The 27,459-nt window shown below is 56.3% G+C and overlaps 1 protein-coding gene across 4 annotated transcripts in view; it reads left to right on the plus strand.

Annotated features, from left to right (window-relative positions):
• The first annotated feature begins 4,454 nt into the window (after positions 1 to 4,454).
• HM13 (histocompatibility minor 13) overlaps positions 4,455 to 27,459 on the plus strand; it is a 36,233-nt gene continuing 13,228 nt past the window's right edge. For 2 of the 4 annotated variants that reach the window (XM_004612594.3, XM_004612596.3), the window contains exons 1-7: positions 4,455 to 4,755; positions 16,398 to 16,496; positions 21,441 to 21,523; positions 25,439 to 25,527; positions 26,737 to 26,822; positions 26,898 to 27,023; positions 27,326 to 27,383. In XM_004612594.3, coding sequence (XP_004612651.1) covers positions 4,573 to 4,755; positions 16,398 to 16,496; positions 21,441 to 21,523; positions 25,439 to 25,527; positions 26,737 to 26,822; positions 26,898 to 27,023; positions 27,326 to 27,383 — 724 coding nt within the window. In that variant the 5' untranslated portion in view covers positions 4,455 to 4,572. The remainder of the gene's footprint in view (positions 4,756 to 16,397; positions 16,497 to 21,440; positions 21,524 to 25,438; positions 25,528 to 26,736; positions 26,823 to 26,897; positions 27,024 to 27,325; positions 27,384 to 27,459) is intronic. The other 2 variants (XR_008630169.1, XR_008630170.1) reach the window with 2 other exon arrangements.

A 27,459-nucleotide genomic window follows, 5' to 3' on the forward strand; every position in this document is an offset into this window, starting at 1 on the left:
TACAGGAAAAAAATGTTATGAATCACTTATGATCGGGGCTGGAGCAATATCACAGCAGGTAGGGCATTTGCCTTGCATGCGGCCAACCTGGGTTCAATTCCCCAGCATCCCATATGGTCCCCCAAGCACCGCCAGGAGTAATTCCTAAGTGCATGAGCCAGGAATAACCCCTGTGCATCGCCAGGTGTGACCCAAAAAGCAGAAAAAAAATCACTTATGATCAAGGAAATACAAGTCAAAATGACATATCATCTCACACCTGTGAGATTAGCACAAGAAAAACAAGCATAAAATTAGCATAAGAAAAACAAGCCAATTTGGTGTGACTGTATGAAAAAAATACCTTTATTCATTGCTAGTGAGAATATCAACTGGTTTATCCTTTTTGGAAAACAATATGGATACTTCTGGCAAAAAAAAAAAAATAAGGGGCCATAGCGATAGTACAAAGAGTAGGGCATTTGCCTTGCACATGACCAACACAGATTCTATCCCTGGCACCACATATAGTCCCTGAGCCCACCAGAAGTGATCCCTGATCACAGAACCACAAGTAAGCCCTGAGCACCATGGGGTATAGCCCCAAAAGCAAAAACTTAAAAATAAAAATAATTTTTTAAACTAAGAATTGGGTTTGTATATGAGCCACTAATTCCATTTCTTGGCATCTATCCAAAGGGCCCAAAAACTATTCCAAAAAGACATCTGTGCTCTTATGCTCATTGCAGCACTATTCACAATCGCAAAAATCTGGAAATAAATTACTACAGCTCAGCTGAGGATAATACAAAATCATGCAATTTATCACCATATAAATGAATCTGGAAATATCAAGCTGAGTGAAATTAGCTGAGTGAAAAAGGCTGAGAGGGACCGGTATAGCGTGATCTCTCTTGTTTGTGCAAAGAAGCATAGTAAGGGAATTAAAAAATTATCAATGACAATAGACTCTGAGAACTTATTTATAAAACAAAACTTAACCAAGTGTGGGGCGAGTCAGGCAGAGGACATGGTGTGGGTGGGGAAGGAACCCTGAGACAGCGGTGGAAGGAAACAGACACTCCAGTGTGGGGTGTGGTGTTGGAAAAGTGTATGCATGAAACCCTGCCATTAATAGTACTGGAAGTCACAGTGCTTCCATTGAAAATAAATAAATAATGAATTTATTAAATAACTAACATGGTTGATGAGTGTGAGAGCCGAGAGGTGTCCTGACATTGCATCACCTCTTGTCATTTCCCTCCCTCCCAATGGGTGATGCTAAGTTTATTTTGTCAGGAAGTGTTTGCCAGATCTGCCCTACTGTAAAGAAAGTTATACTCTGGGGGGTGGAGTGATAGCACAGCGCGTAGTGCATTTGCCTTGCATGCAGCCTATCCGGGTTTGATTCCCAGCTTCCCATATGGTCCCCTGAGCACCTCCAGGAATAATTCCTGAGTGCATAACCAGGAGTAACCCCTGTGCATCGCCGGGTGTGACCCAAAAAGCCAAAAAAAAAAAAAGAAAGTTACACTCATAATTAATCATCTGTGGGGTTAGCCCCCTTAACACCGTGCATATCCTGTTCTTCTGATAGTTTTATCATCCACTGATGAACCTTTACTGTTATTTTTTAGAGCTATTTCAACATTTAATAGTGTGTGTGAGCACATATGAAATGAAAATTGAAAAATCTGAAATTCATTCACGGTCATCGAATTTAGTAATATGTGATGGGGAGGAATAGATCTTCTATTGAAATTAGTATTTGTTCATTTAACTGAACCGTTTCTTTTCTTGCCCTCAGCTTCCATCTTCTCCGGAAAAATAACCTCAAGCAAGTCATTTCAACAGATTCAGAAAACCCCTGCCCTCAAGCATTCCCATCCCGTCTTCAGAGAATATTAAGACATAGCAGTTCCATGTCAGAAATCCAACATTATGGAAGCTTTCACGGGAGTTTTTGAGCTTGGATCAACCCTTGAGGTCCTGGGTTATCTTTACCACCTTCCACTCTGGAGGGTAATGAGAGATGCCCAGAACTGCCCGAAGACAAACTAGCTCAAGTGCTCAGTCTCTCGGAAGGAGGAGTATCTCCGATTTCCAATTGTACACTCTCAGATGAGGAGGCTCCAACCAGCAGCTCCGCTGGTGGGAAAATCCTGTGGCCTGAATTATTGATGGAGGAAATCATCAGATAGGTCGCTTTCATCCACTCAGGCCATGTTCATCTTACTGAACTCCAGACCCTGAAACTCTGCACCATCTTCCTAGGACTAAGGTACTCTGGCCCGAACTCTGTAGCCAAAGCTGGGTAGCTGGAATGTTTGAAAGAGCGGAGGTATGGAAATCCTACAAACCTGAGCTCAAGTCTCTCCTCTTTCACTGGTGAGCCCGGTGAGTTTCCTAATCTGTAACTGTGAAACTCATTCATTCCTCCCTGGTATCATTGGGACCAAAGAAAATACATCAATGGGGCTGAAGCGATAGCACAGCAGGTAGGGTGTTTGCCTTGCACGCGGCCAACCCAGGTTCGATTCCCAGCATCCCATATGGTTCCCCTGAGCACCGCCAGTGATAATTCCTGAGTGCAGAGCCAAGAGTAACCCCTGTGCATCACCGGGTGTGACCCAAAAAGAAAAAGAAAAACAGAAAATACATCAAGTTACGAGTACAAGCAAACATACTAGACAAGTAGTTTTAGTATTCAAAGTTTATAGACTAAATTCCCTATCTTGATATTTTCTTGCCATAAACTGTATGTTACAAACCAACCTCACCACCAGTCAACCTTGTATGGAGGGAGCCATGTGACTTTACACTATCTGTGCCATTTATCTGCTCTCTCTCTCAGTCAGAGTTCTACTTGTTTTGTTTTTTGTTTGTTTGTTTGCTTGGTTTTGGAGTCGCAAGTTCTCAGAGGCTCTCAGGACTTACTCCTGGCTCTGCACTCAAGAATCACTCTTGGCAGGCTCAGAGGATCCAATGGGGTGCCAGGGATCAAACACCAGTTGGCAAGGCAAACATCCTACCTGCTGTACCTCCTCTATGGTTCCAGCCTAGTTCTAATCTTTTTGCCTGTTCTATTATAATGGAGATTGGCCTTGCAACTCCCTTCGCTAGCTGACATATTTCAGAAATGACCTTTTCAGAAATGGGTTCTAGAAAGACACTCAAGAAGTGTGAGTGTGAGGGGCTAGAGCAATAGTACAGTGGGTAGGGGATTTGTCTTGCACGCGGTCGATCGGGGTTCGATTCCCAGCATCCTATATGGTCCTTTGAGCACCGCCAGGGGTGATTCCTGAGTGCAGAGCCAGGAGTAACCCCTGTGCATTGCCAGGTAACCCATAAAGCAAAAAAAAAAAAGAAGAAGAAGAAGAAGCGTGAGTGTGAGTGTGAACCCTACCTGCTTCCAACTTGTCTCACTTCTTGGTTTCTAGAGCAAGACTTGATCCAAAGTTTCTTCCAGCGCTAGAGAGCACCTTCAAGGTGAAGCTGCTCAGTTGGTCCCCAATATACTGTCTCTAGCTCTTAACCGGGGCAGAAACAGCATATCCCAGAGCCCCAGATAGTGTATTTCACACTTGAAGCTCTAACGCTAACCATCGTCAGAGCCAGTTACCTGACTTTCGTCCTCTGGAACTTCCTGTAACACTCTTGCCCAAGTCATAACATAGAGATGAAGTTCTCTCTAAATTACTAGTTATCTGTTAACGTGTTATGCAATGCCAAAGTAAACCCTAACATTCTATAAACTTATCTTTTTATTCTTTGTGTCTTCCCAACATCCTCCCTCCCACTGTACTAAAAATACAAGGCTTGTGAACTCAAGGATGAATTTTTTGTCTATACCCACTTAGAACCTAGATGCTCAGGAGGTGATGGGATACTCAAGGGCTTCAGAGATACTATAGGAGTTTGGGGTCATGTCTTGCATGCAGCTGACCCCAGTTCCATCCCATGGCCCTGGCCGCCCCCAGCATCACCAGTGTGGCCTGGTAAACAGTGGGACCACAAGAATTATCCAAGCAGACCCGCATCCTCAAGACCTTGCGTTGAACCTCCGGCCAGGTTGAAAATCTCTGAGCAGTACTTGGGAGATCCAAAAATAAAGATGATGATGATGATGATGATGATGATGATGATAATGATGATGATAACAGAATACTCAGTTATTTAAGGAGTAAAACAAAGACCAAATTGTGAATGAGGGCATGCCTGAATAAATTCTTAGCTCTCGGCATGAGACTCTGTCGGGAGTAGATCAACCTCGGATTGAGAAGGCACCTGGAACAGAGGACTGGAGGGGTTCTCGGATCTCCCCGGGATGCCTATGGCCGCGGTCCAGCGTTCCTTTGACGACCGCTAGCAGTTGCTTAGCAACGCGGCGCCCGCCCCTTCGCCACCGCTAGAGGGCGTGCGGGCGGGGGGCCGGGAGCGCGCCTGCGCGCGGGGCCCCGGCCGGGCGGACGTCACTTCCTGTTGCTTTAGGGGAACGTGGCTTTTCCCCCCGCAGTGTCTGTCTTCCCTTCCGCTTCGCCACCGCCGCCGCCGCCGCCGCCGCCGGAGCCGGAGCCCGAGCGCAGTCCCGCCATGGACTCGGCCCTCAGCGACCCGCACAACGGCAGCGCCGAGGCCAGCGGCGCCGCCAACGGCACGGCGCGGCCGCCGTCCACGCCCGAGGGCATCGCGCTGGCCTACGGCAGCCTCCTGCTCATGGCGCTGCTGCCCATCTTCTTCGGCGCCCTGCGCTCGGTGCGCTGCGCCCGCGGCAAGGTAGGGCCCGGGGCCCCGGCGTCCTCCCGCCCGCGCCCCCTGCCCCTTGCCCTGCAGCCCGCGGCCGCCGGTGCCCACTCGCCTGGCCCCGAACCTGCGGGGTCCGCCCCGCCCGCCCTGCCCTCGGCGCCCGCCGCCCGTCCTCCCATCTGGAGCGGGCGCCGCAGCCCACCCAGGGCTCGGGCCACCCCGAGAGCCCCCTGCCCCGCCCCGGTTGGCTCGGGCTGGTGCCATCCCCGGCCGAGGATGGGCGCCGCCCTCCGACACCCCGGGATGCACGGGCCGGCCGCGCCCGACTGACCGCGGTTCCCGGGGCCCTTTGTGTCCTCCTCCCCAAACCCACACCTGACCCTGCCCCCAGCCCCAGTCAGAGCTGTCCCGCAGCTCCCAGTTTTCGTTTTATATGGGAGGGTCGTTTGGGGTTTTGTTCCGGTTCTTGCATCTGCATCGCATCCAGGAACCGCTAGTCTGAACCAGGCACTGTCAGGACCTCTCTCTTTTTTTTTTTTTTCTTACCCCGTACTGACCCTTGGTTTTGTGGATTTCCTCTCCCGGCAGCCCACCTTTCCACTGCCTGAGCCCAGATCCTGACCCTCTCTCGGAGTCTCATACCCCCAGACACTGTCCCCCCACCAAGCCAGCCCTGTCTGCTTGGGCAGCTGTCAGCTCCTCGGCCATACTGGGCAGAAGCATCCTTGGTCTTCCTCAACCTCGCCCCGGCAGGCACTCTAGGGGATTCTGGCTCTTTGCATCTTCCGACTTCCTCCAGCTCAGCCTTTTCCTCCGTCCTCAGCCCTGCCTAAAGTCTTGTGAGATGGCTTCGCTGCTCAGGCACCCTCTCCTCTCGCAGTGTGGCCAGCCGCAGCTTCCTGAGCTGCTTCTGCCCATCCCGACCTGAAGTCGAAATCTAAGCGGAAGCCGCCTTTGCTCACAGGGCAGCCAAGCAGACAGCTGAGTTGCCCAACTCGAGCAACGGCTGGGGCCTGCCACCTTCCTTCCCCCAAATCAGAGTGCTCGCTCCCGGGCGTGCACAGATGCCAAGGGGAGTTGGCGGGCTGGGCCTCGGTGACCGTCTTTCTGTTTTGCCACTTCGAAGCAGAGCTGCCAGTGGCCTCCACCTCCCTCCCCTGCCTTTCCGGCAGCCCTTTGGTGGAGGAGAGATCCTGAGTAGGTCAGGACTAAGGGCAGTGTGGCCAGAGGGGCCCCCTCGACTGCGTGATCCCCCTTCAGTGCCTTCTGCACCCCAATCCCTAGTCTCTTCTGGGAACGCCTTCCAGGCCCCAACTGTTCTGAGCCTCCGCTGCTGGTCCTGGGTGAGGGCAAGCCGCAGAGGTGAGTGGATCAGAGCCCGTGTGCATGGACGCGTACACAGTTGTACCCGTACGCCAGGCACGTGCAAGTTAGGCTGAGGGGCGAATGACCAGCTCTGGGCTGGTGATGCAGATGGTGCTCTGGGGGTTGGGAGAAGGGAAGGCTCCCGGAGAGGTGGGGAGGCTGTGTGCTAGAGACGGGCTTGGTGCAGAGGGACAGTGTCGGCCCAATGTCGTGGGCAAAGGAGAGCAGGTTAGCCGAGGGCGAGGCAACGCCAGAGCAGGCGATGCATCCAGCTGGGCTGGCACAGAGGCCATGGACTAAAGAGAGGCTCAGAGGGCCCCGAGTGATAGTACAATGGGCAGGGTGCTTGCCTTGTTCCCAGCCGACCCGAGTTCTATTCCTGGCATCCCATAGGGTACCTGGATCCCTGAGCGCAGAGCCAAGAATAAACCTGGAGGGGGCTGAGTGACAGCAGAGTGGGTAGGGCTTTTGCCTTGCACATGGCCGATCAGGGTTCAGTTCCCAGCATCCCACATGGTCCCCAGAGCACCACCAGGAGTAATTCCTGAGTGCATGAGAGCCAGAAGTAACCCTGAGCATCTCCGGGTGTGACCCAAAAAAGAAAAAAAGAATAAACCTGGAACACTGCTAGGCTTGTAGGCTTGCCTCCCCCGTCCCCACGCCCCCCAAAAAGAAGAGGTTTAGATCCTCGGCAGCCTGAAATTTCTCCGTAAGTACCACCTACCACCCAACTAAGGCGAAAACTGCAGGGAATTGCAGATAGCCCGACCCGGAGTAGCTTTTGTACCACCAATAACCAGGAGAGCAGAACAGAGGTTCCCGAAGTGGCTGTACCACTGTGCTGGGATAATGGTAACGGTGGATAGGGCCCTTGCCTTGTATGCAGAGAACCTGGATTCTGTCCCTGGCACCCCATATGGTGTCCCCACACCAGGAGTACCCCTGAGCAGTGCGGGGTGTGGCACCAAAATAAATTGTGGTCATACCACTCTGGTCCCCTGGAGGCAGCACTGGAATGACCCAGGGGGCAGTAGCAGTCATGGGTGCCATGAAAAGTGTATGTATTGGGTGGCAGGATAGGGCACTCTCTGTTTGCTCTCTGTTTCGAGGGGACACAAGGATTTTTTGGTTGTTATTTTGTTTTTTAGTATAGCAAGCCAGATAAGTTTGGGAGCCTCTGGCCTAAAGTTTACAAAGCCTTTGCCATCTGATTCTCAAAGTAACTAACTGTGACAGGTAGAGCCAGTGTTCGAAGGAAGCCCCTGAGGGTCGGTGGGGTAGAATGACTTCTCGACCTCTGTGGCAAGTAGGCGCAGCACCCGGTCCCCCCAGTCCTAATCTGGGACTCCCTCTTTGGGTGCCTCTGAAACCCCACCGAGTGGCATGTTTGCATCTGGTGAGGAGAGAGAAGTTGGTGGAGGTCAGGGAGTTTTGATCACCCGATCAGCGTCAAGGCCCCCTGAGAGGTGCCCACAGACTGAATCCTTCCTGATGCCGGGCTCTTCAGAGCCGGCAGGGCAGGGTAAAGCCCATGGGAAGAGAAGATAGAACACTGGAGTGTGGAAGCCCAGGAAGGGCAACGCTGACCCTGTCCCTCCCGAAGAGACCTTCGAAGGAGGGAGCCCGCCAGTCCTGGCCAAAGCATCCCATCCTTTGGCCAGCTTGGCAGGGCTCCTGCCTGGTGCCAGGCCCTGAGCGGGGTTCCCTGGACACTGGGGCAGGGAAAGCCAAGCCCGGCTGTCACAGAGCTCTGGCGCCAAGGAGAAACAGATGTGTGGCCAGCTGCCGGAGCTGAGATCCCGCTCCCTCCTGGGGGTGGCACAGGAAGCGAGGGGCCGGCAGGTGTGTTCGGGAGACCGTCCGGGGTGCGAGGGGAGCCCAGTCCTGAGGCTTGGACGTGCTGGCGGGAAGGTTCCCTGGGAGTCTGGGGCCACCCTGAGGTGAGACCCCTGAAGGCGGCCTGATGGCTCCCCTTCATCGAGGCCCACACTGGGGGTGTGGCTGGAGTGGTGGCTTACAGGCAAGGCAGGCGCACAGCCCGGGCTCAGGGCCCCACAGAGCACTGCCAGGTATGACCCCCACAACTGACATACACTCCCTCCCTCTCCCTTCCCTTCCTCCTCCCCCTCCCCCCTCCCTCCCTCAATGAAAATTGACTACTACCCCAGAAGTAGCCCGGGTGCCTATTTGATGTTAAGTGTGTGCCTACACGGGCTGGAGCGATAGCACAGAGGTTGGGCGTTCGCCTTTCACGCGGCCGACCCGTGTTCAATTCCTCCGCCCCTCTCGGAGAGCCCGGCAAGCTACCGAGAGTATCGAGACCGCACAGAAGAGCCTGGCAAGCTACCCGTGCGTATTGGATATGCCAGAAACAGTAACAATGAGTCTCTCAATGAGAGACGTTACTGGTGCCCGCTCGAACAAATCGATGAGCAATTGGATGACAGTGACAGTGATGTGCCTACATATATCCATTTTTCAGTGGAATCAGATAACACATACCTCTCAGCTGTTTGCCTGTGTTTCCCCCTTCAGTGTGTCTTGGTCATTTTCCTGTGACAGTTCATTGACGACCTACCTCATTTCACATACTCCTCCCCAGGGCCAAGTACTGCCATCTGTGTTAGACTTCCATCCGCACTGAGTCTGAGGGTCAGACATAGTACGGTGGGGAAGGCACTTGCCTTGGACACAGTGATGCTGGTTCAGTTCCCTGAGCACACAGGGAAAAGCAAACAAGCAGCGAGTTTTAGGCCTTTAGCATGTGCTTTCTCACGTTTGCTGAGTGACTTGTATTTGCTGTGTCGACACCCTCGTACACGTCTTTCACCGAATGTATTTTGAGATCAAATATGTCAGTACAAGGGCTGGTCAGACAGGACAGCGGGGAGGATGCTTGCCTGCATGCCATTGACCCAGGCCGGTCCCTAGCACTCCATATGGTCCCCAAGATCTGCCAGAGGTGGCCCCAAAACAAAAAGTAGCAAAGTATCGGTATAGTTGGGGTGGCAGTCATGTTCTGTGACCACTGCTCGGTGGCCCACCCCTGCCCTACAGTTGTTGGGAGCAGTGACGCTAAAGCAGAAACCCGGGGAGCCATAGTATGGGGGTGGGTGCCTGCCTTGCATGCAGCCCACCCAAGTTCAGTCCCCAGCACCCTGTAGGGTCCCCTGAGCCTCACCAGCAGTAAGCCCTGAACACTGCTAGGTGTGACCCCAAAAAATAAATAAAATAAAACATCCCTGAGACTACCAGCATCCGTGTCACCTGGGAACTTCGAAGAAATGTCAACTCTCTCAGTGCTGGAGCGATAGCACAGCAGGAAAGGCGTTTGCCTTGCATGCGGCCGACCTGGGTTCAATTCCCAGCATCCCATATGGTCCCCCAAGCACCGCCAGGAGTAATTCCTGAGTGCATGAGCCTGGAGTAACCCCTGTGCATTGCCGGGTGTGAACCAAAAAGCAAAAAAACTTTAAAAAACAACAAATGTCCACTGTCCATTCAGAAATGAAGGTCAGCCCAGCATCTTCGCTAGCTGGGCGCTTCTGACGTCTGTGTCCAGTGTGGGGCTCCTGATTTCAGTCCCGCCCGTGCTGTAGGTAGGGCCAGTCTTTGGCCGTTAACGGGTCACAGTATAATTTCATATGTTGGTATTGACACGTGTGTTTTGTTTGGGCCTCGGCAGTGCTGGGGACCCCCAGGGCTACACACAACTGTCCTCAGTAGATGGACATGCCAGGGGTCACGGGTGTGCCAGCCTTGTCTGTGTATCAGGGGTGGGTTTTTGGTCTTTAATGTTGCTTGTGGTCCTGTAAAGACTGTAGTTATGACTTTTTTGTTGCCCGCCCTATAGTGCTCCAGGTTTACTCCTGGCTCTGTCCTCAGAGATCACTCCTGGTGAGGCTCAGCTGGTCATCTGCACGCAATGGAAGAGGTCTACTACCCACAGGACTGTATCTCCCGCCCCTGTCTGGGTTTGCCAAGCAAAATCCCTCAACATTGATTTTCTGGGTCAAGGTCTGTGTGCATAGTTGGTTGATGTGGACGTCACCAAATGGGCCACCACAGAGGCAGTTCTGGTGACCTTGATTCCCGCTCAGTGGCCTCTTCGAGTTCCCTTTCCAGACTATCATGAGCAGAAGTGTGACGTAATCTGGTCTAGAAAGAGCAGCTGGCTGGGTCTGTGATCACCAAGGGCGGAGTTTAATTATGTACTTGCCCCGAGTGTGGGTTGAAGGACTGGGGGCGGGGGCAGGTCAGGAAATGCTCAGGAAGTAGAATAATGCAGAGGGGAGTGAGTGAGGGGTGGGGGGGAGGGGAAATGGTGGGCTGCCCTGCTGGAGCCACAGACCAGAAGAATGGACGCGATATCACTTCTGGGGCGCAGCCTGATGCTCGCGTGGATTCAGTGGCTGGAGCTGGGCGTCTCCGCCACCTCTGCCGCCGCACACCCAGATTGCCGCTGGAAGCTAAATTTATTTCTTCTGTTTGTATCTGTCTCTGCCCCCGCCCCCCACTTTCCACACTCTCATTATGTTTGTGTTTCGAGAGCGACTGCATTTGCATAAGAGCATCTGCTTTAAAATTCAGAATCAAAATGGAAGACAGTTCTAACAACTTAGGTCTGAGTCACCATCCCGCAGGGACTGGGGGTCCCTGGTGCATTCAGGGCCGAGACCATCCACCGCTTGATGGATGAAGGAATGGGTGCACAGGCTGGTAACCAGTGGCAGTTTATTTAAATCAATCAGGATTACTCTAAATCTTGGGGGTTGGAGGGCAGCCATTACACATAGGTGTGGGTGAACATTAGCATAAACAATGAGGTTGTGGGGCTGGAGCAATAGCACAGCGGGTAGGGCGCTTGCCTTGCACGCGGCCAACCCAGGCTGACCCAGGTTCGAATCCCAGCATCCCATATGGTCCCCTGAGCACCGCCAGGGGTAATTCCTGAGTGTAGAACCAGGAGTAACCCCTGTGCATTGCTGGGTGTGACCCAAAAAGCAAAAAAAAAAAAAAAAAAAACAATGAGGTTGTAAGGCCCATCCTTCAAGGGAGATTCTTCTAAGAGATCCACTCAAGAATGAAATTTTATCTAGGGGCTTTAGTACTCAAGATTCCTTCCAGAAGATCCACCTGGGGGCGGAATTCCATCTAGAGGTATATTGCTTTCTCTTTTCCTTTACGGGTAAGCCATTTAAGCAATCATAATACGTTTACTTAATAATATTTCTAGTCATTTTGTGTAAACACAGTAAGAGATTTATCTCTACCCTAGAAAACACTGTCATCCCGTTGCTCATCGATTTGTTCGAGCAGGCACCAGTAACGTCTCTCATTGAGAGACTTATTGTTACTGTTTTTGGCATATCCAATACGCGTGGGTAGCTTGCCAGGCTCTGCCGCACGGGCTCGATATTCTTGGTAGCTTGCCGGGCTCTCCGAGAGGGGCGGAGGAATTGAACACGGGGCAGCCGAGTGAAAGGCGAACGCCCAACCGCTGTGCTATCGCTCCAGCCCGAGTTCATCTCTACCCTAGATTAAGCTCAAATGGTCTCTGAACTCATGATAAAGGGTGGCTTTTCCCAGGGACGTCTCGCTACATTTCCCAGACCACAGTCCTCAGGCCAGGTTAGTCTTTCCTAACCCCAGCAGGGTCCTTACTCATTACTTCTTTTCGGGTCATGATGGAGTTTGTGGCATGACAGTGCTCTTCCTTCATGGCCCTTAGGCTGTCCCATGTCCAAGTCAGGGTAGCTTATGACTTGGCCCGGCTCCATCCAAGTCCCTCGGCGGGACCCTCCTTTTAGGTATAGGAACTAAGGTCAATATGAGGGCTGAAGTCAATATGGCAGGTGCACAGAGCCCTCGGGGCATTTGACTTTATAAGATACCGTGTCTGGTTTGGAGACATTTATGACTGACAGGGGAAGAAGAACACACAGGAGAGGGCAAAGATAAACACAGAGGATTGGGAGTGCCGCAGGAGCACTAGAGTGAGTGTAGTTCAGTTAGCCTCAGCTCGCTGCAGGAGGAAGGACAGCCCAGTGTTAAGCCTAAAATGCTTGGAACTATAATCCAACTAACTTGTAGTATTTTCCTAACTGCACAAGTTTTGTTCGTGTCTTGGGAGGGCCACACTGACAGTGCCAGGGTCGGCCACGTGCAAGGCGGGTGCCCTACCCGCCGTACTGTCTGTCTGGCCCCACAAAATTTCTGTTGCCTTTAGGAGTCTCTCCTTCAGAAAGGTCACAGGCTCCTGGGCGTCTTGTCACATCTGTCCTTCAGAGAGCTCCCTGGAGGCCAGGTGGAGGCCACCTGGGGCAGGGTGGCCAGGAGATTGGGCACTAGACTCACATTGCCTCAGTCGAGTCCTGGCTCCCTGGCTTTGTGACCTGCTCGGGTTCCTTCGCCTCTCTGAGCCTCCATCTCCTCGTCTATAAAACAGCTGTTAAACAAGGTCCTGCTTTGGGGAGAAGTGGGGCACGTGGCCGGAGAGAGCGCGCAGGAAGCCGGAGCTTTGCATGCAGCAGGCCTGGACTTGGTGCTCAGCTCCCTGTGGTTCCCTGAGATACAGAGGAATGCAAGTGCCTGTTCTTCACGGGTTTTGTGAGCATCAAATCCTGCGAAGCACTTGAGAGAAGCCTGCAAGCTCTTGGTGAGGCCGTCCAGGCTGCAGTTCCTGCCTGGCCGCTTTCCCCGCTGACTTGGGGCTGCAGCTGAGGCCCGTTCATCACCGTCACCCACCACGCAGGAGGCGCGGCATCTGTCCTGCCTTGGCTCGTCATCAGATAGTACTAAGCCTCTTCTCACCCAGGAAATAGGGCTGAATTGAAAGGACTGTGTGACCAAGGCCTCCTGCTGGTCTCGGGTGAAGCCAGAGCCCCGTGGAGCCTTCCCCAGGTGCTGTGTCCCCCGCGTCCGTCAGGTACCTGCTTTCCTCCCACCCGGAGCAGACAGCCTGGCTCCAACAGCAGCTCCACAAACAGGACCCGGAATCTCTGCCCAGGGCCACCTGGTGCTGGCGGGCGTCTCCTGCACACGCTGACATGGCTGGTGAGGAGTCCGTAGGAGTGCCCCACTCAGGACCCGGACAGTGCAGGCGTTGGGACTGAGGAGCTGGCGTGCTGGGGTTCCCCTGCCAGGAGTCCGCCTGAGAACGCTCAGCCCCGGCCTGCAGTTCTCATCCCGTCCCTCCATTGGGGTGTCCCGTGCTCAAGGGGGTCTTTGCCTGCCAGCCAATGAGCTCCGAGTCAGGAGCTGTCTTGTCTCATGGGCTTTGTGCCATGCCACTGCGACAAAGGAAGCAGCCGGTGCTCGTGCTGGTACCCGGGGGTGAGGCACTAGCCTGCGCCCTGTGGTGCACACTGCTCTAAGGCAGCAGCCAGGGGCTGGGGAGCAAGGGGAGGCTGGTGGCCCCACTGCCCCTTGGTGCTGCCAGGCCCATGCCTGTGTGTCGGAGGCAGTCACTGACCTCTGATGGTGCCTCCCAGGTATCACTGCCTGCCTGCAGCCCTGCCGTGATTCACACCCAGGCTTCCTGGCCCTCCCCCGGGTCATTACGCCTTTAGCCTTTCCTGAGGTCTGTAAAGCTAGAGGTAGTTGAAGAAACTGAGACAGAGAACAAATGGTTTGTCTCAGTCCCCCAGCTGTTACTAGAGCAGTGACAGCCCTAGCTGTACTCTGTATCCGTGGCGTGTTTGGTTTGCTTTTCAGAAAACTCCCCAGGTATGAAATTGTTGGCTCAAACCATGTGTGCAGCTATGCCTGATCCATCCTGCCCAGGTGCGCTCTCCTGTCAGCAGCGGGGGGCGCCCCTGCAGCCACAGCATCACCCGCTCCCTGTATCACCAAGCCCGCACTGCTGCCGCCCTGCTCGAAGCTGCACCCTTCCCTTTGCACTTCCCATACTGGAGAGAGCAAACGGTTTCCCGGAGGGTTGGCGCCGTTGGCGGCTTCCATTTCCTTGACTCTTCTCTCGGTGCTGCCATGTCCAGCTTCCAGCTGGATGCCTGCAGGTCACCCCCCCCCCAAGTGGCTGAACCCATTTGTCACAAACCGGTGGGGCCTGTTCCCCGATTCTTCGTCTGCCCACGACTTCCCCAGAGCTTGCTTTCCTGTGCCCTCATCATCTTCTGCAGCCTTCCACCCCAAGCCAGGATGGCCACACACACACACACACACACACACGCCCCCATGCCAAGGACCCTGTAGTAATATGTGCTGTCCATTGGCAAGGTGGCTCTGATTGGAATGACCGGTGAGACGCTGGTGCTGAACAGCTCCTTCCTCGTGCCAGGGTCATCAAGGCCTTCTTCATGGCACAGACTTGTGACGGGGCGCCTGGGCTCTGGAATGAGCCTGGAGCTCTTGGGGTGAGAACACCCCGTTAGCGTGAGGAGACGTGGAATCTGGTAGCACGAGGACTTTTCTAGCTGTGCTGTAAAATGGAACCGGCCATTTTACAGCATGGGAATGGCCATTTTACAGTAAAGTGGCATGGGAGTCACCGCTGGGGACGGGGCTCGTCCTGGTGCGGGCTGTGACTCGCACAGCGCCAGGAGAGCGCCCGAGATCATCCTGAGAGCTTTGGACTGTGCCTTTTGTACTTAGAGCAGAGTTGCACTGTCATGGGTGGTTTTTCATTAGAAAGTCTTACGGCATTCTCTGATGATTTAATTCTTGTGTTAATGGATATTCCAACTCCCAATTTTTTCTTTTCTTTTCGTGTCACACTGGTGATGCTCAGGGGTCACTCCTGAAACTGCACTCAGGAGTTACTACTGGTGACGCTCGGGGGACCGTGTGGGATGCCAGGGATCGAACTGGAGTCAGCCGCGTGCCAGGCAAATGCTGAACCCACTGTACTATCGCTCCACAATTCCCAATTTTTCTACACTGGACTTACTTGTTTGTAGGACAGGGGTTTGGTTTGGTTTTTGGTTTGTTGTTTGTTTTATTTGGGTTTGAGTATGGGGGCTGTACCCAGCAGTGTGCAGGATTTACTCCTGACTGATCTGGGATCACTGTTCACAGGAGTGCTGGGGGACCATCTGGGGTTCCAGGCTGCAAACCCCGGTTAGCCACGTGCAAGACCAGGAGCGGCCTGGTTCTGGGCTGTCTGGGGCTTCGGGTCCGTGCCGGTGCATGGCCCCCTGCACTGTCTCTCTGGCCCTCTTTGCTTTGGGGGGCCCTGCACCAGGCGTTGCTCAGACTCTCCTGGTTTGATGCTCAGGAAGTCATATGTATGCCAGGGATTCTTGGCTTGGCCCAGTACTGAGATTATTTGAGTGGTGCTCGGGGAACATGCAGTACCAGGGACCTGCCAGGCCTTCCGTGTGCAGAGTATGCTCTTTACACTGTTCACACGCGCCCCTTACACTCCTACAGCCCAGGATTCAGTTATTATATAAACATTTATCCTCCGTCATCTCTTTACCCTGATTACTTTCTTGTCAACAAGAGCATCTGCCATTAAAAATTTGTGGGTCCTTTGCGGAGAGGGGTGGTGCTGAAAATGTGGGCCCCACCGGCCTGTGTTCAGGCCTTACTCCTGGCTGTGTGCTCAGGGATGGAGTCCAGGTAGTTCACATGCAAGGAAAGTGCTTACCCACTGTACTGTCTCTCCTGCCTTACTAGTTGATTTTGATTTCTTTTTTTTTCCCCCAAGGTGCCTAGTGGAACCAGTCAGTCGCTGAACTGTACAGTTTCAGCCCTACTCTTACCAGATTTTTTTTTTCAGTCAAGTTTTGCCAAGAGTTGCTTGTACTTATAGTTGGTTCTTCTCCCATCTGGTTTCAACCCTCACCCTCTCCGTTCCTTAGTTTGTTTCCATTCATAGATACCCCTCCCACAGGAGGAAGGGCTCCCGGCCTCGGCCTTTGCTAGTCCTTAAGAAGACTGGTTCAGGGGCTGGAGCAGTAGCCAGCGGGTAGGGCATTTACCTTGCATGCAGCCGATCTGGGTTCGATTCCCAGCATCCCATATGGCCCCTGATTCCTGAGTGCTGAGCCAGGAATAACCCCTGAGCATCGCCGGGTGTGACCCCCCCAAAAAAAAGGAGAAAGACGACTGGTTCTGGTTCTCCTGTGGCCTGTCACTGTCGTCCAGACCCTGTCGGGCCCATCTCCTCCGTGGACACTGAGAATGCCGGGCCACCGAACACAAGAGCCTTGAGGCTGGGAAACGTGGGAAGCCGCAGGGCCCGTGACGGGGTCAGGAGTGGCCTGGTTCTGGGCTGTCTGGGGCTTCGGGTCCGTGCCGGTGCACGGCCCCCGCGGCGACTCAGAGGTCCCTCTCTCCTCCAGAACGCTTCGGACATGCCCGAGACCATCACCAGCCGGGACGCCGCCCGCTTCCCCATCATCGCCAGCTGCACGCTCTTGGGGCTCTACCTCTTTTTCAAAGTAAGTCCTTCGCCAGCATTGTGCCCTCTGCTTTAAAAATAACTTCATTTTGGGCCGGAGCGATAGCACAGCGGGTAGGGCGTTTGCCTTGCACGCGGCTGACCTGGGTTCGATCCCCGGCATCCCATATGGTCCCCCAAGCACTGCCAGGAGCAATTCCTGAGTGCAAAGCCAGGAGTAACCCCTGAGCATCGCTGGGTGTGACCCAAAAAGCAAAAAAAAAAAAAAAAAAACCTTCATTTTGTTTATTCCCGTCACAGGGGTAATGCATGTTCATTTGTTGAAAGAAAAAAAAAAGTGTTTTTTCTTTAAGAGAAGGAAAAGAAAGTCTCCCCCAGCCCCACCACCCTCCGCCTGGTGCTTGCTATTCCTCCCAAGTCTGTTTTCTAGCTCCCAGTAGCTTTTGGCTTTGTGTTTTGTGATTCCAGTTTGGCGTCATTGTACCGTGTGTATGGGGATGGGATTTTATAGCTTGTCTCCGGCATATCTCTACCATACTAATTGCCTTTTTTGTTTGTTTTGTAATTTATCAAGGTTTATTTTCCCAGTAAAAGTTACGCAGGCTCAGTGTTGAAACCCTGGGAAGCGCAGAAAAGTGAAAAGGGGAAAGCAGCAGTTATCCAAAACCCCCTGCCAGAGACAGCCGAGGGCTTCCGGCTGAGGGGTGTCCTCCCGCCCTGCCCCTGCGGCTTCTCCGTCGCTGTGGCCACATGGTGTTTGCAGTGTCATGGCTGCTTCTCCCACTGCATGTTGACAACATCCTGAGCATCTTCTCAAGTCACTGCAAAATCTCCTTAAACTTTTTTCTTTTTTTTTTTAATCTGCTCCTTCAGTGCTAGATTAGAACTCCGCTTTGTAACAATTTCAGCAGGTGGCCAGAGCAATAGTACAGCAGGGAGCGTGGTTTGCCTGGCACGCAGCCAACCCGAGTTCAGTCTCCAGTATTCCATGTGGTCCCTGAGCTCCACCAGGAGTAATTTCTGAGTGCAGCACCAGGAGTAAGCATGTGACCCAAAAGGGAAAAAAAAAAGTTTCAGCAAATTTCTCCAAATAGGTGCACTATGGCCGACTTCCACTGCCCCTGTCATTTGAAGCAGAAAAGGTTGTTCTGGTTTTAAATCTCTGAAGAGTGGATCAAGGAGAGCCAGAGTGATGGAATAGTGGGCAGAGTTCTTACTCTGCACGAAGCCCACCTGGGTTCAATCCCCGGCACCCTGCCAGGACAAATCCTTGAGCACAGAGCCAGGAGTAAGCCTGAGCATCACTGGGTGTGCCCCAAAAACAGAAAAGAGCGCATTAAAGGCCGAAGAGAGAGTTCAGCGGGCTGAGCACAGCCTTTGTTTGCAAGAGGCCTCGGGTTCCATCCCTAGGCACCATGTGGTCCTCCAGGCACCGCCAACAACCACCCTTGAGCACTGAGCTGGGAGTAGCATCCTATGAAGCGTCAAGTGTCACCCCGAAAACAAAACAAACCAGCGTATGTCGAATTAGGTAGTCACTGGGGTTTTTCCCCCTCTCTTTTCCTGGGTAAATAGTTGAGTTTATCTTCTCCTGCGAATCATGGCGCTCCATCATCAGTCCGCGCCAGATCCTCCTCGTTTTTTTCCATCCCGCATCACCCCTGAAACCCGCCTCTACCCCCAGCTGCATTTCCTTCACCAGAGGCTCCTGCTCCGCCGCGTTGAGTCGTGTCCTCCGCTGTGTGCCTCCTGGTCACGGCGCTGGTGTCCCTGTGTGCCGGGCCTGGGCCTGCTCTCCCCAAGTCCGGGTGTGTGCTGTGTCTGTCGGTGCCAAGTGCTCGGGGTATACCTTTTCCTCAGAACCCTCTCACATTTTGATGACTTCAGAGTCTTTCTTGCAGCAGGGTTTCCCGAAAGAATTTCTGGCAACTAGGGCCAGAGAAATAGTATGCGGCCGAGCCAGGTTCAATCCAGCTTCTCAGTATGGTCCTCCGAGCACTGCTGGGAGTGACTGCTGAGTGCAGAGCCAGGAGTCACCCTTGAGCATCACCAGATGTGCCCCAAAACCATGTGCTTGGCCCCAGTTCCATCCCCAACACTGCATGCCCCCCTGCCTTGAGAACTGCCAGATGTGGTGAAAGAAAACCTGAATCGTACAGCATAAAAAACATAAAAGGATGGGGCTGGAGTGATAGCACAGCAGGTAGGGCGTTTGCCTTGCACGCGGCCGACCCGGGTTTGATTCCCAGCATCCTATATAGTCCCCTGAGCACCGCCAGGGGTAATTCCTGAGTGCAGAGCCAGGAATGACCCCTGAGCATCGCTGGGTGTGACCCAAAAAGCAAAGAAAAAAAAAAAAGAAAAGAAACATAAAGGGAAGGGGGCCAGATCGATAGCACAGCGGGTACGGCCAATCTGGGTTTGATCCCAAACATCCCATATTGTCCCCCGAGTACCGCCAGGAGTAACCCCTAAGCATTGCTGGGTGTGACCCAAAAAGCAAAAAAAAAAGAAAAAAGGAAGAACTTAGAGTAAATCATTAAAATAGGATCAAGGGGCCAGAGCGATAGTACAGCGGGGAGGGTGTTTGCCTTGCATACAGCCAGCCCGGGTTTGATCCTCAGCATCCCACATGGTCCCCTGAGCACTGCCAGGAGTGATTCCTGAGTGCAGAGCCAGGAGTAACCCCTGAGCATCACCAGGTGTGACCCAAAAAAGCCAAAATAGATCATCGTTGTCATCATCATACTAAAAGAAAATAAGAAAAAGAAGCAGCCTTGGGTGAAGGCCATGCCCAAACCCCATGTTCTAAAGATCTGTGCTCCCCGCTCAGACGCCAACGGGGCCACAGCTCTGCCTTCCTCACAGCCAAAGCACAAAGAAACGAGAGCCTTGGGCCTCAGCCGTGCTCGCCAGCCAGGCTTAGAAGTAACACCCAAGGAAATCGTCTGCCTCATCAGCAGAACCCGACCGAGAGCCTGAAAAATGGGCACCCAGCTCCTTGGTGCAGCCTCCAGATCTGTTCACTCATTCGTTCCAGCAACCAGCCAGGCTGGGTGCCAGGGCCGAGGCAGCGAGAAGGCGCCCCAACACCCCCAAACACACACACACCCCGCGGCAGACTCCCCCCCACACACACACACACCTCGGCAGACTCACACCAGGCAGATCGTCCCAGGATCAGAGGAGAAGCGAAAGCCAGTCTGCAGGCCAGGAAAGCAGAAGGCCCGCCTGGAGTGAGCCCCGATGCCCGCCACGGCCTGCCCACACAGCAGCGCCCTGCACTGCCCTGCTCTCTGAGCCTCGCCAGCTGCTGAGCACTGCCTACCACTTCCACTCTCAGGGGAGACCTGGACTCTGGCCACTGACTTCAGAACCCTACACCCCCAATTCATGGTGCCGCTGCCAAATGGTGCAGGGCACACACACCCCTCCCGGGGGCCATCTGCTCCCCCACATCAGCAGAGATGTCCTTTAGGCATCAGATCACAGCTGCCCTGTCTCACCCCATGCCTCTCTAACCCCTACCACCTTCCCAGAGTCTCCGGCCCTCTCTCTTTCCTGCATCATCTGCTCTCACTCACCTCAGGACCTTTGCATACACCCTTCCTGCCATCTCAGATATACCCCCTGACAGCCGCACAGCTGTCTTCCAGCAGGCTTCCCCTGGCTGGCTGGCTGGCTGGGGCACTGCTCTCCCCCTTTGCTCCCCCTGCCCCCGTGTCTGTCTGTCCTCATGACCCCCAGATGGTCTGTGGTGAGTGAAGGTCCTTTGATGTTCTTTTTCACTGGCACTCAAACCCCGTGAGACCATGGACTCATCTCCTTCTTCCCTGGGCCTTCCCCGGTGGTGAGCACGTAGAAGAGACTCAGAAAAAATAACACCGGAGTGACGGTACAGTGGGAAGGGCGCTTGTCTTGAAGGCAGCTGACCCGACTTCGATCCCCAGCATCTCAGAGGGTCCCCCGAGCCCGCCCGGAGTGATCCCTGAGCAGCGAGCCGGGAGTAGCCCCTGAGCAAAAGGAAACAGCAGATGAATTAAGAAACAGAAAGGAAGTAGCAGCTGAGGGGGAGAGCCTGGGAAAGCGTCTGAGCGGAGACTGGAGGAGACGGAGGGGCCGAAGAGAGCAGGTGGGCACGGGATGGCGGCTCAGACAAGGCCTGTGCGAAGGGCAGCGTGGCGCATGGACGCACGACCAGAGTGAGCGGGGCGGGGCCGCCCCGGAGAGCCTGCAGGCGGGGGCGCCCCTAGCTCCCCTCCTGCTCTCCCTATACCCTCCCCACCACCCCCACAGCACGCCTGTCCCTCCCAGTGAGAGACCCTCGGTGGTGACAATCAGAAGATAACACAGCAAACGTGGCGTGATGGGGTGGGGTGCTGCCGTCTCAGAGCTCAGGAGCACTGTGAGAGAGTCTAGTCCACCAGGAGCAGGACTCAGAACCTGCGGGCGTGACCGGGGAGACAGCACCCAGAGAGCTTGTATCTTAGGGTGCCCGGAGCTGAGGCGGCCTCTGGCCCTCCCGGGATTCTGAGCAAGGAGAAGGAGTCGGAGAAGAGTGTTTCCCGGGGTGCAGGAGACTCGGACCCGGAAAGGGCCCCCCAATCCCCCCATCGTCACGCAGTGAACACAGACAGGCTGGTGCCTGAGCACTTGGGGTTCCTTCCCCACCCGCCCCCAGTAGCCAGGACTGTCCGAGAGTCCCCTGACACCGTCTGAGCCCCCCCGCCCAGAAAGGGGCCGGGGGGCCACACTGAGGGGATGCCTGGCCTGCTCCTCTTTGGCCCACCCTTGTCCAGTCTGCCAAGCACCACAGACGGTGCCCCGGGTATCACCAGGGGTCACTCCTGAGCACCGCCTGTTGTGGCCCAGACCCCTGCCTCCCCCCTCTTACTCTCCCACAAAAAAAAAAAAAAAAAAAGAGAAAGGGGCACGCTGGTTTCCTCGTGGCCTGACTTCGTTTCTCCTTGTGTTTCTGCCCCAGATCTTCTCCCAGGAGTACATCAACCTCTTGCTGTCCATGTACTTCTTCGTGCTGGGGATCCTGGCCCTGTCCCACACCATCAGGTCAGAAGCCGCCTTCTCGGGCAGCGTGGGCCCGGGGTGGGGCGTGACCTCTGCCGGCTTGCCCAGCCGGGTTCTCGTGCCCCGTGTCACACTGCGGTGACCTGGGACCAGGTCCCGAACCTCTCTGGGCCACAGTCCTCCACAGCCCTCCTCGGGAGCGGGGCTGAGAGTGGCCAGGCGCGGCTGTCCCCAGCGTGCGGAGCTTTGAGGTGAGGGCAGGGTGAGGTCACCCCCGCTCTGAGACTGGTGACGCTACTGCCACCCGCAGGCACCCTCACCCACTGCCGGGGGAACCGCCTCACCTGAGCGGGGGTCCGGGTGGCCCTCCGCTGCCTCGCCTGAGTGTGGGAGGACCCCACGGTGCCTTCCTACCAGGAAAGCTCTGGACCCAGAGCCTGGCGCTTTGCGCGTCGTGTGAACTGTGCTCACACCAACTGCCGGGTAACCTCCCAAGGTCGGCTTTCGCTTTTGATCCTGTGTCACGTTTGAAAACGGTGGCCCAGAGAGGTTATGAAACCAGCCAGGGTCACATAGCTGATGAGATGGCAAAGCTAAGAGTCCAACCCAGGCCTGTGTGGCCTCAAAGCCTGCGCTCTCCTCCCAGCCACCCTGCTCTGACACGGGCCGGTGTGAGTGGTGTGAGTCCAGTGGGGGTGCCTGGTCTAGGCCTGGGGGTCTGTGGTGCCGCCACTTCGGCCCCCGAGGCCTGCTCCTCGGGGTCATCAGCATCCAGCATCCCTCACTCCGCTCGCCACCTCAGAGCTGGGTCCCCACCCCACCCTGCCCCACACTTGTGACCACGGCGTGTCCCGGCACATTTCCGGCTGCTCCTGGAGCTGGCGTGCGGCTCAGACTCAGCTCCCCGAGGGGCAGGGGCGCGACTAGCACCCGCGCAGAGAGAGAGAGAGAGATGACGCGAAAGAGGCCGGACGCGGGGTGAGCATGGCCTCGTGCCCACTTGCTGCCAGTCAATGCAGCAGCCAGTGTGGACCCCGGAGGCCGGGCCGCCCTGCAGGTGCCCAGGAGCAGCCTGGCTCCAGCACTCACCAGGCAGTCCACGTCCTGACCCCTGGAGGCGACTCAAGGGCCCCAGGCCTGACACCAGCAGTGGCTCTCAGAGCCCCACCAGGGACACCCCCCGCCCCAAGCACCACCAGGTGTGTCCCAGAAACCAAAAAGAGGGCGGGAAGGAGGCAGGGCCAGAGTGATAGGACCGCAGGTAGGGCGTTGCCCTGCACAAGACCAACCCAGGTTCGATCCCCAGCATCCTCTATGGTCCCCTCCTCCCAAGCACCACTCAGGAGTAACCCCTGAGCACTGTGGGTGTAACCCCATAGGGTTTCCCCCTCCCCTGCAAAAAAAAAAAAAAAAAGGAGGCTCCCACAGACCTCTCCCCGCGGGGAAGGGGAGAGACAAGCCACCACGGGGCCCCGGGGCGCAGAGCCGGCACGCCGGAGCCTGCCGGGCAACCGGACTCACCCACACTCAGACCCGGAGCCCTTTCACGGCTGCCTGTCGTCTTCCCCTGCCGCCCCTCCCCCTGGTTTTTGTTCTGGCCGAGTGGGTGGGTTCCTGTCCAGTCCCCGAGCCACACCCGATGTGGTCGGCCCCGTCACTGCCAGGCAGAGCCTCTTGTGACTTGAGTCCCCCACGCTCGCCCACCTACCCCGCATCCACAAGAGCCCCGAGACCCCCACCCTCTCTGTGGCCCGACGGGTCTCACCTCTTACCGAGGGACTTGTTTGTTCTTTAATTCTCTGGGGATTTTGAACCTGTTATCTTTTTAGTGGTGTCTTTTGGGGAGGTTGTTTTGGGTTTTGTTTTGTTACGGGGAGGGGGCACACTGGGCAGTGCTTAGGTGCTTACTCCTAGCTCTGTGCTCAGGGTCGAACCCAGTCAGAGGCATGCAAGGCCTTACCCACTGTGCTCTCTCTCCAGCTCCCATTTTTTTTCCCCTTTTAGTACAATAACTAAGAAACCTTGTAGATTCCTCATTTATTTTCCAGGAGGCAATTGTCTTTTAGCCAGTTTATAATTTTGACCCTAGAAATGACCAACACAGACTAAACCAGGAGCCCCAATGAACTGGCCATGATAAAATGTTTCATTACCAGCCAGAGAGATTGTTTGGCAGGTTGCAGCTTCCTTTGCACAGGGCCAGCCAGGTTTGATTCCCGTCGGCTGATACAGTCCCCCGGGCATCATTAGGAGTGATCCCTGAGCACAGAGCTCTGAGCACTGCAGGGTGTAGCCCAGAAACACAAAAGAGAGAAGAAAGTGTGCCATGTTATTAGAATTCTGGTGAGCTGTCTATGCACAGACCTGGAGTCAGACCCTCCTCCAGGCCACAGGTGGTCTGAGGGTTGGAGACAGGGAATCGGGGCCCAGAGGGAGTGTGCCCCTGGGGGCGGGGGCTGGCCATGGCGGGTGGGAGCAAAGTGAGGACCGGAGCCTAGGTCTGTCGCCACAGCGCACGTTCTTCCCAGCTTCAGCGGAGGGGCTGGGTCAGCCGCTCTCCCTTGGCCGCTGGTCTCCGAGGGGCTGGGGCGGGGAGGGCGCTTGCCTTGCACAGAGGCGACTCACGTTTGATCTCGGCATTCCCTGTGGTCCCCTGAGTGCAGAGCCAGGAGTGACCCCTCAGCACCCCCAGGTGTGACCCCAAGGCAAAAATGCTGAGCTCAGAGCCACAGGCGGGGGCTCTGGGACCCTTGCCTCTCCCGCCCACCTCAGGCCTCTCTGGAAGATGCTGCCGCCACCGAGTCCACAGCTGGTGCCTACCGTCACTCGCCCCTGGCACCAAGACTCCAAGCCCCAGCCAGGGTCCTTGCTGCCAGATTAACCTCAGCATCTTTCCATGCCCTTTGAGCTCTCCCTCTCGCCTTCGCTGACCTTTAGAGCCAGCAGAACCCACACCGTGGCCCCACTGCCCGGGCCTCCGCCCCCAGCCTGCGGGGAAGGGCGCCAGGATGTGGTTTCAGGGAGGAGTGACCTTTAGTTCTGACAGGAGCCAGGAGGAGGCCGCCTGCCACAGGTGTGGGGCAGCCAGCGGAAACCGAGTCTCCCCCGCGCCAGGCACACTCCTGCCCCTCCTCCCTCCGTGGGATTGGCTGTCGGACCAGTGGAGGATTGAGGCCCAGAGTCCTCTCTTGAATCCACATCTTTTCCCAAGGCCCAGGGCCTCATAAAGGGAGCCTCGGCTGCCCTCTCACTGATGCACACCTGCCACCTCCCTCTACCTGCTGCTGGGGGCGGCCCCTCTGGGTTTGCCGCCCTCCTCAGTCATTGCCGACACCCCAGCCGAACAGCCCAGCAAACACCGCGTGTATGGGTCCCGGCCGGGACTGGGCCACTCCCAGCCCCGCTGCCCCAAGGCCCCGGGCACTGCAGTGGGAAGGTGATCCTTGAGAGAAAGCCGGTGCCTCGCCTGCCTGGGCATTGCCGTATTCTGAGTCACCAGAGAAAATTCTTCGCTCTGGATCTGGATCCGAAGAGGCCTGGTGGGAAGGAGGACGTGAGGGTGCTCCCACCCACAGTGCTCCCACTCACCTGCCCGTCCCATGCAGCCCCATAAACGTGTCAGCTGGGCTCAGGCCATCTGACCTGAGAGGACCAGGCGCAGGGACCAGGCCTCAGGATCCCTGGCCGCCTGGGGACCCGCGTGCGTGTCACCGCACGTCCACCTGGGCTCTGTGCGTCGTGGGTGATCGTGGAACAGTGGGGGCGGCTCACTCGGATCCTGACACCCTGTCTGACCCTCCGCAGGTCTCCGCTTCCTCCCCTGTGGAGCAGGAACATTCCCCAGCCATGGCGGTGGTGCCTGCAGGGGGCAGGGGGCAGGGGGCAGGGGGGTGGGGGCTACCTGGGGCGGTGGTCGCTCTCCCCAAACACTGCTGACATCTCTGTTTCTCCTTCCAGCCCCTTCATGAATAAGTTTTTCCCAGCCAACTTCCCAAACCGACAGTACCAGCTGCTCTTCACACAGGGCTCCGGGGAGAACAAAGAAGGTCAGTGCTGCCCCCTGCCCTGTCACCTCCCCGAGAGGTCGGGATGGCGGGGTCAGGCCCCCCTAGACCCTGGGTTCTGGCCAGCACCTTTCCCTTCCCAGACCTCGGCCGGCTCTGGTTGGGAGGGTTCTCTCGTCTGTACGGTAGACCCTCGGAGACATGTTGTCAGGACCCCATGTATGAGAAGGGGAAGCCTGCACGCCAGCCAGGGAGACAGCTCCGGGGGCTGGGGGCTCCTCTAAGCACCCCTGGGCACCACCAGGTCGGGGAGGCCATCCTGAGCTGTTTCCGTCATGCCTGTTCTCGTGTGTGACTGCTGCCCCACTGGAAGGCTTTTCATGTGTAGGTGTGTGTGGTGCTGGGGCTCACACCCAGGCAAGCCCCCCGCCCCGCCCCCATCCCCCTCGGGGCCCCCTCACGGAGCCACGTTCCCAGCCGGGTTTCACGGTGTTTGGGAAAGCGGAACTAGGGCCATCGCTGCCCCTCAGGGCTCCTGCCTCACACACCAGCCCTGAGTCCAGCCCCAGCGCAGAATGCACAGCGGGAAGGAAATGAGACCCTGGGAGTCGGGCGCGGCCGGCCCTGGGGCTGCTTAGGGCGTGGGTCTCGGTGCTGCGGGGGTGTGAGTGCCCTTCCGGGGAGGAGGAACAGTCGCCGTCTGTTCACAGTGGGGCCCATCAGACAGGCCGTCCATTGCTGCGTGGCGCGTGTTGTCCCTCTCGCCCAGCGAACAAGTCGAGTCTGAGCTTGTGACGGTCCTGCCCTCTTGGGGTGCCTGGCACATTGCCCTTCTTCATGTGATGACTCGAGTCCTTGAGGTCCTGTTTCCTAGGTCTGGTGGTCAGTGAGGGCCGACACGTGCCAAGGTTGAGCCTCCGCAGGACCCCCCAGGAGCGCCGCAGGGCGCCCCCTCTCCATTCCTCCTCTTGCTCTGCCAGCACCCTTTGTCCTGCCCCACCCAGGGTAGCAAGCAGGGACCCCCGGGGCACCACGCTGGTGGTGGCCGGTCAGGAGGGCGCTCTGGCTCCCTCATACCGATGAGCCCAGCCCGGCCCCCGGTCAGGCCCCTCTTCTCTCTGACCCCTGCGCCCCCCAGCCTGTGGCCTCTGGCAGTGCCCACAGCCCTGCCCTCCTCCGTCCAGGGGCTGTCAGGTGGGAGGGGCGGCCCGGCCAGCCCGGGGAGTGGACTCACCTGGCCTCTCTGCCCAGAGATCATCAATTATGAGTTCGACACCAAGGACCTGGTGTGCCTGGCCCTGAGCAGCGTCGTGGGCGTCTGGTACCTGCTGAGGAAGGTGAGCGGGGGCCCAGCCGGCCGGGCGGGGGGCCGGGGTGGGCGCGGGCCTGGGCCTCACCGCCCTCTCCCTCAGCACTGGATCGCCAACAACCTCTTCGGCCTGGCCTTCTCCCTCAACGGGGTAGAGCTCCTGCACCTCAACAATGTCAGCACAGGCTGCATCCTGCTGGGCGGGCTCTTCGTCTACGACGTGTTCTGGGTGAGTCTCGGCCCCGCCTCGGCCCGCTGGGCCCGTCTGGGGACGGACGGTGACGTCGAGCAGGGTGGCAGGTGCCGAGCCCGAAGGAGCAGTCCTGGGGCGGTAGGGGCTGCCCAGGGCGAGGGCAGCACTGAGCCGTGCCCCGGACAGACACGCCGTTCTCAGGCTTGCCGCGTGCCCCCCACCCGGAGCCCAGCCCTCCAGCACCACACGAGCAGGCCGGGTGGCCTGAGCCTCGGCCTCGGCTCTGTCCAGGGCCCACCCTGGCCCGGCCTCACCCCATCTCTCCTCCCCTCTCACAGGTGTTTGGCACCAACGTGATGGTGACCGTCGCCAAGTCCTTTGAGGCACCGATAAAATGTGAGTGAGTGCCCCCCCGCGCCAGCCCGGCCTCCCTGCTCAGAGCGCCCCCTGAGCTCGCCCCCACGCGGCCACT

Source organism: Sorex araneus, chromosome 5 (assembly GCF_027595985.1).
Source record: "Sorex araneus isolate mSorAra2 chromosome 5, mSorAra2.pri, whole genome shotgun sequence".
Lineage (NCBI taxonomy): Eukaryota > Metazoa > Chordata > Mammalia > Eulipotyphla > Soricidae > Sorex > Sorex araneus.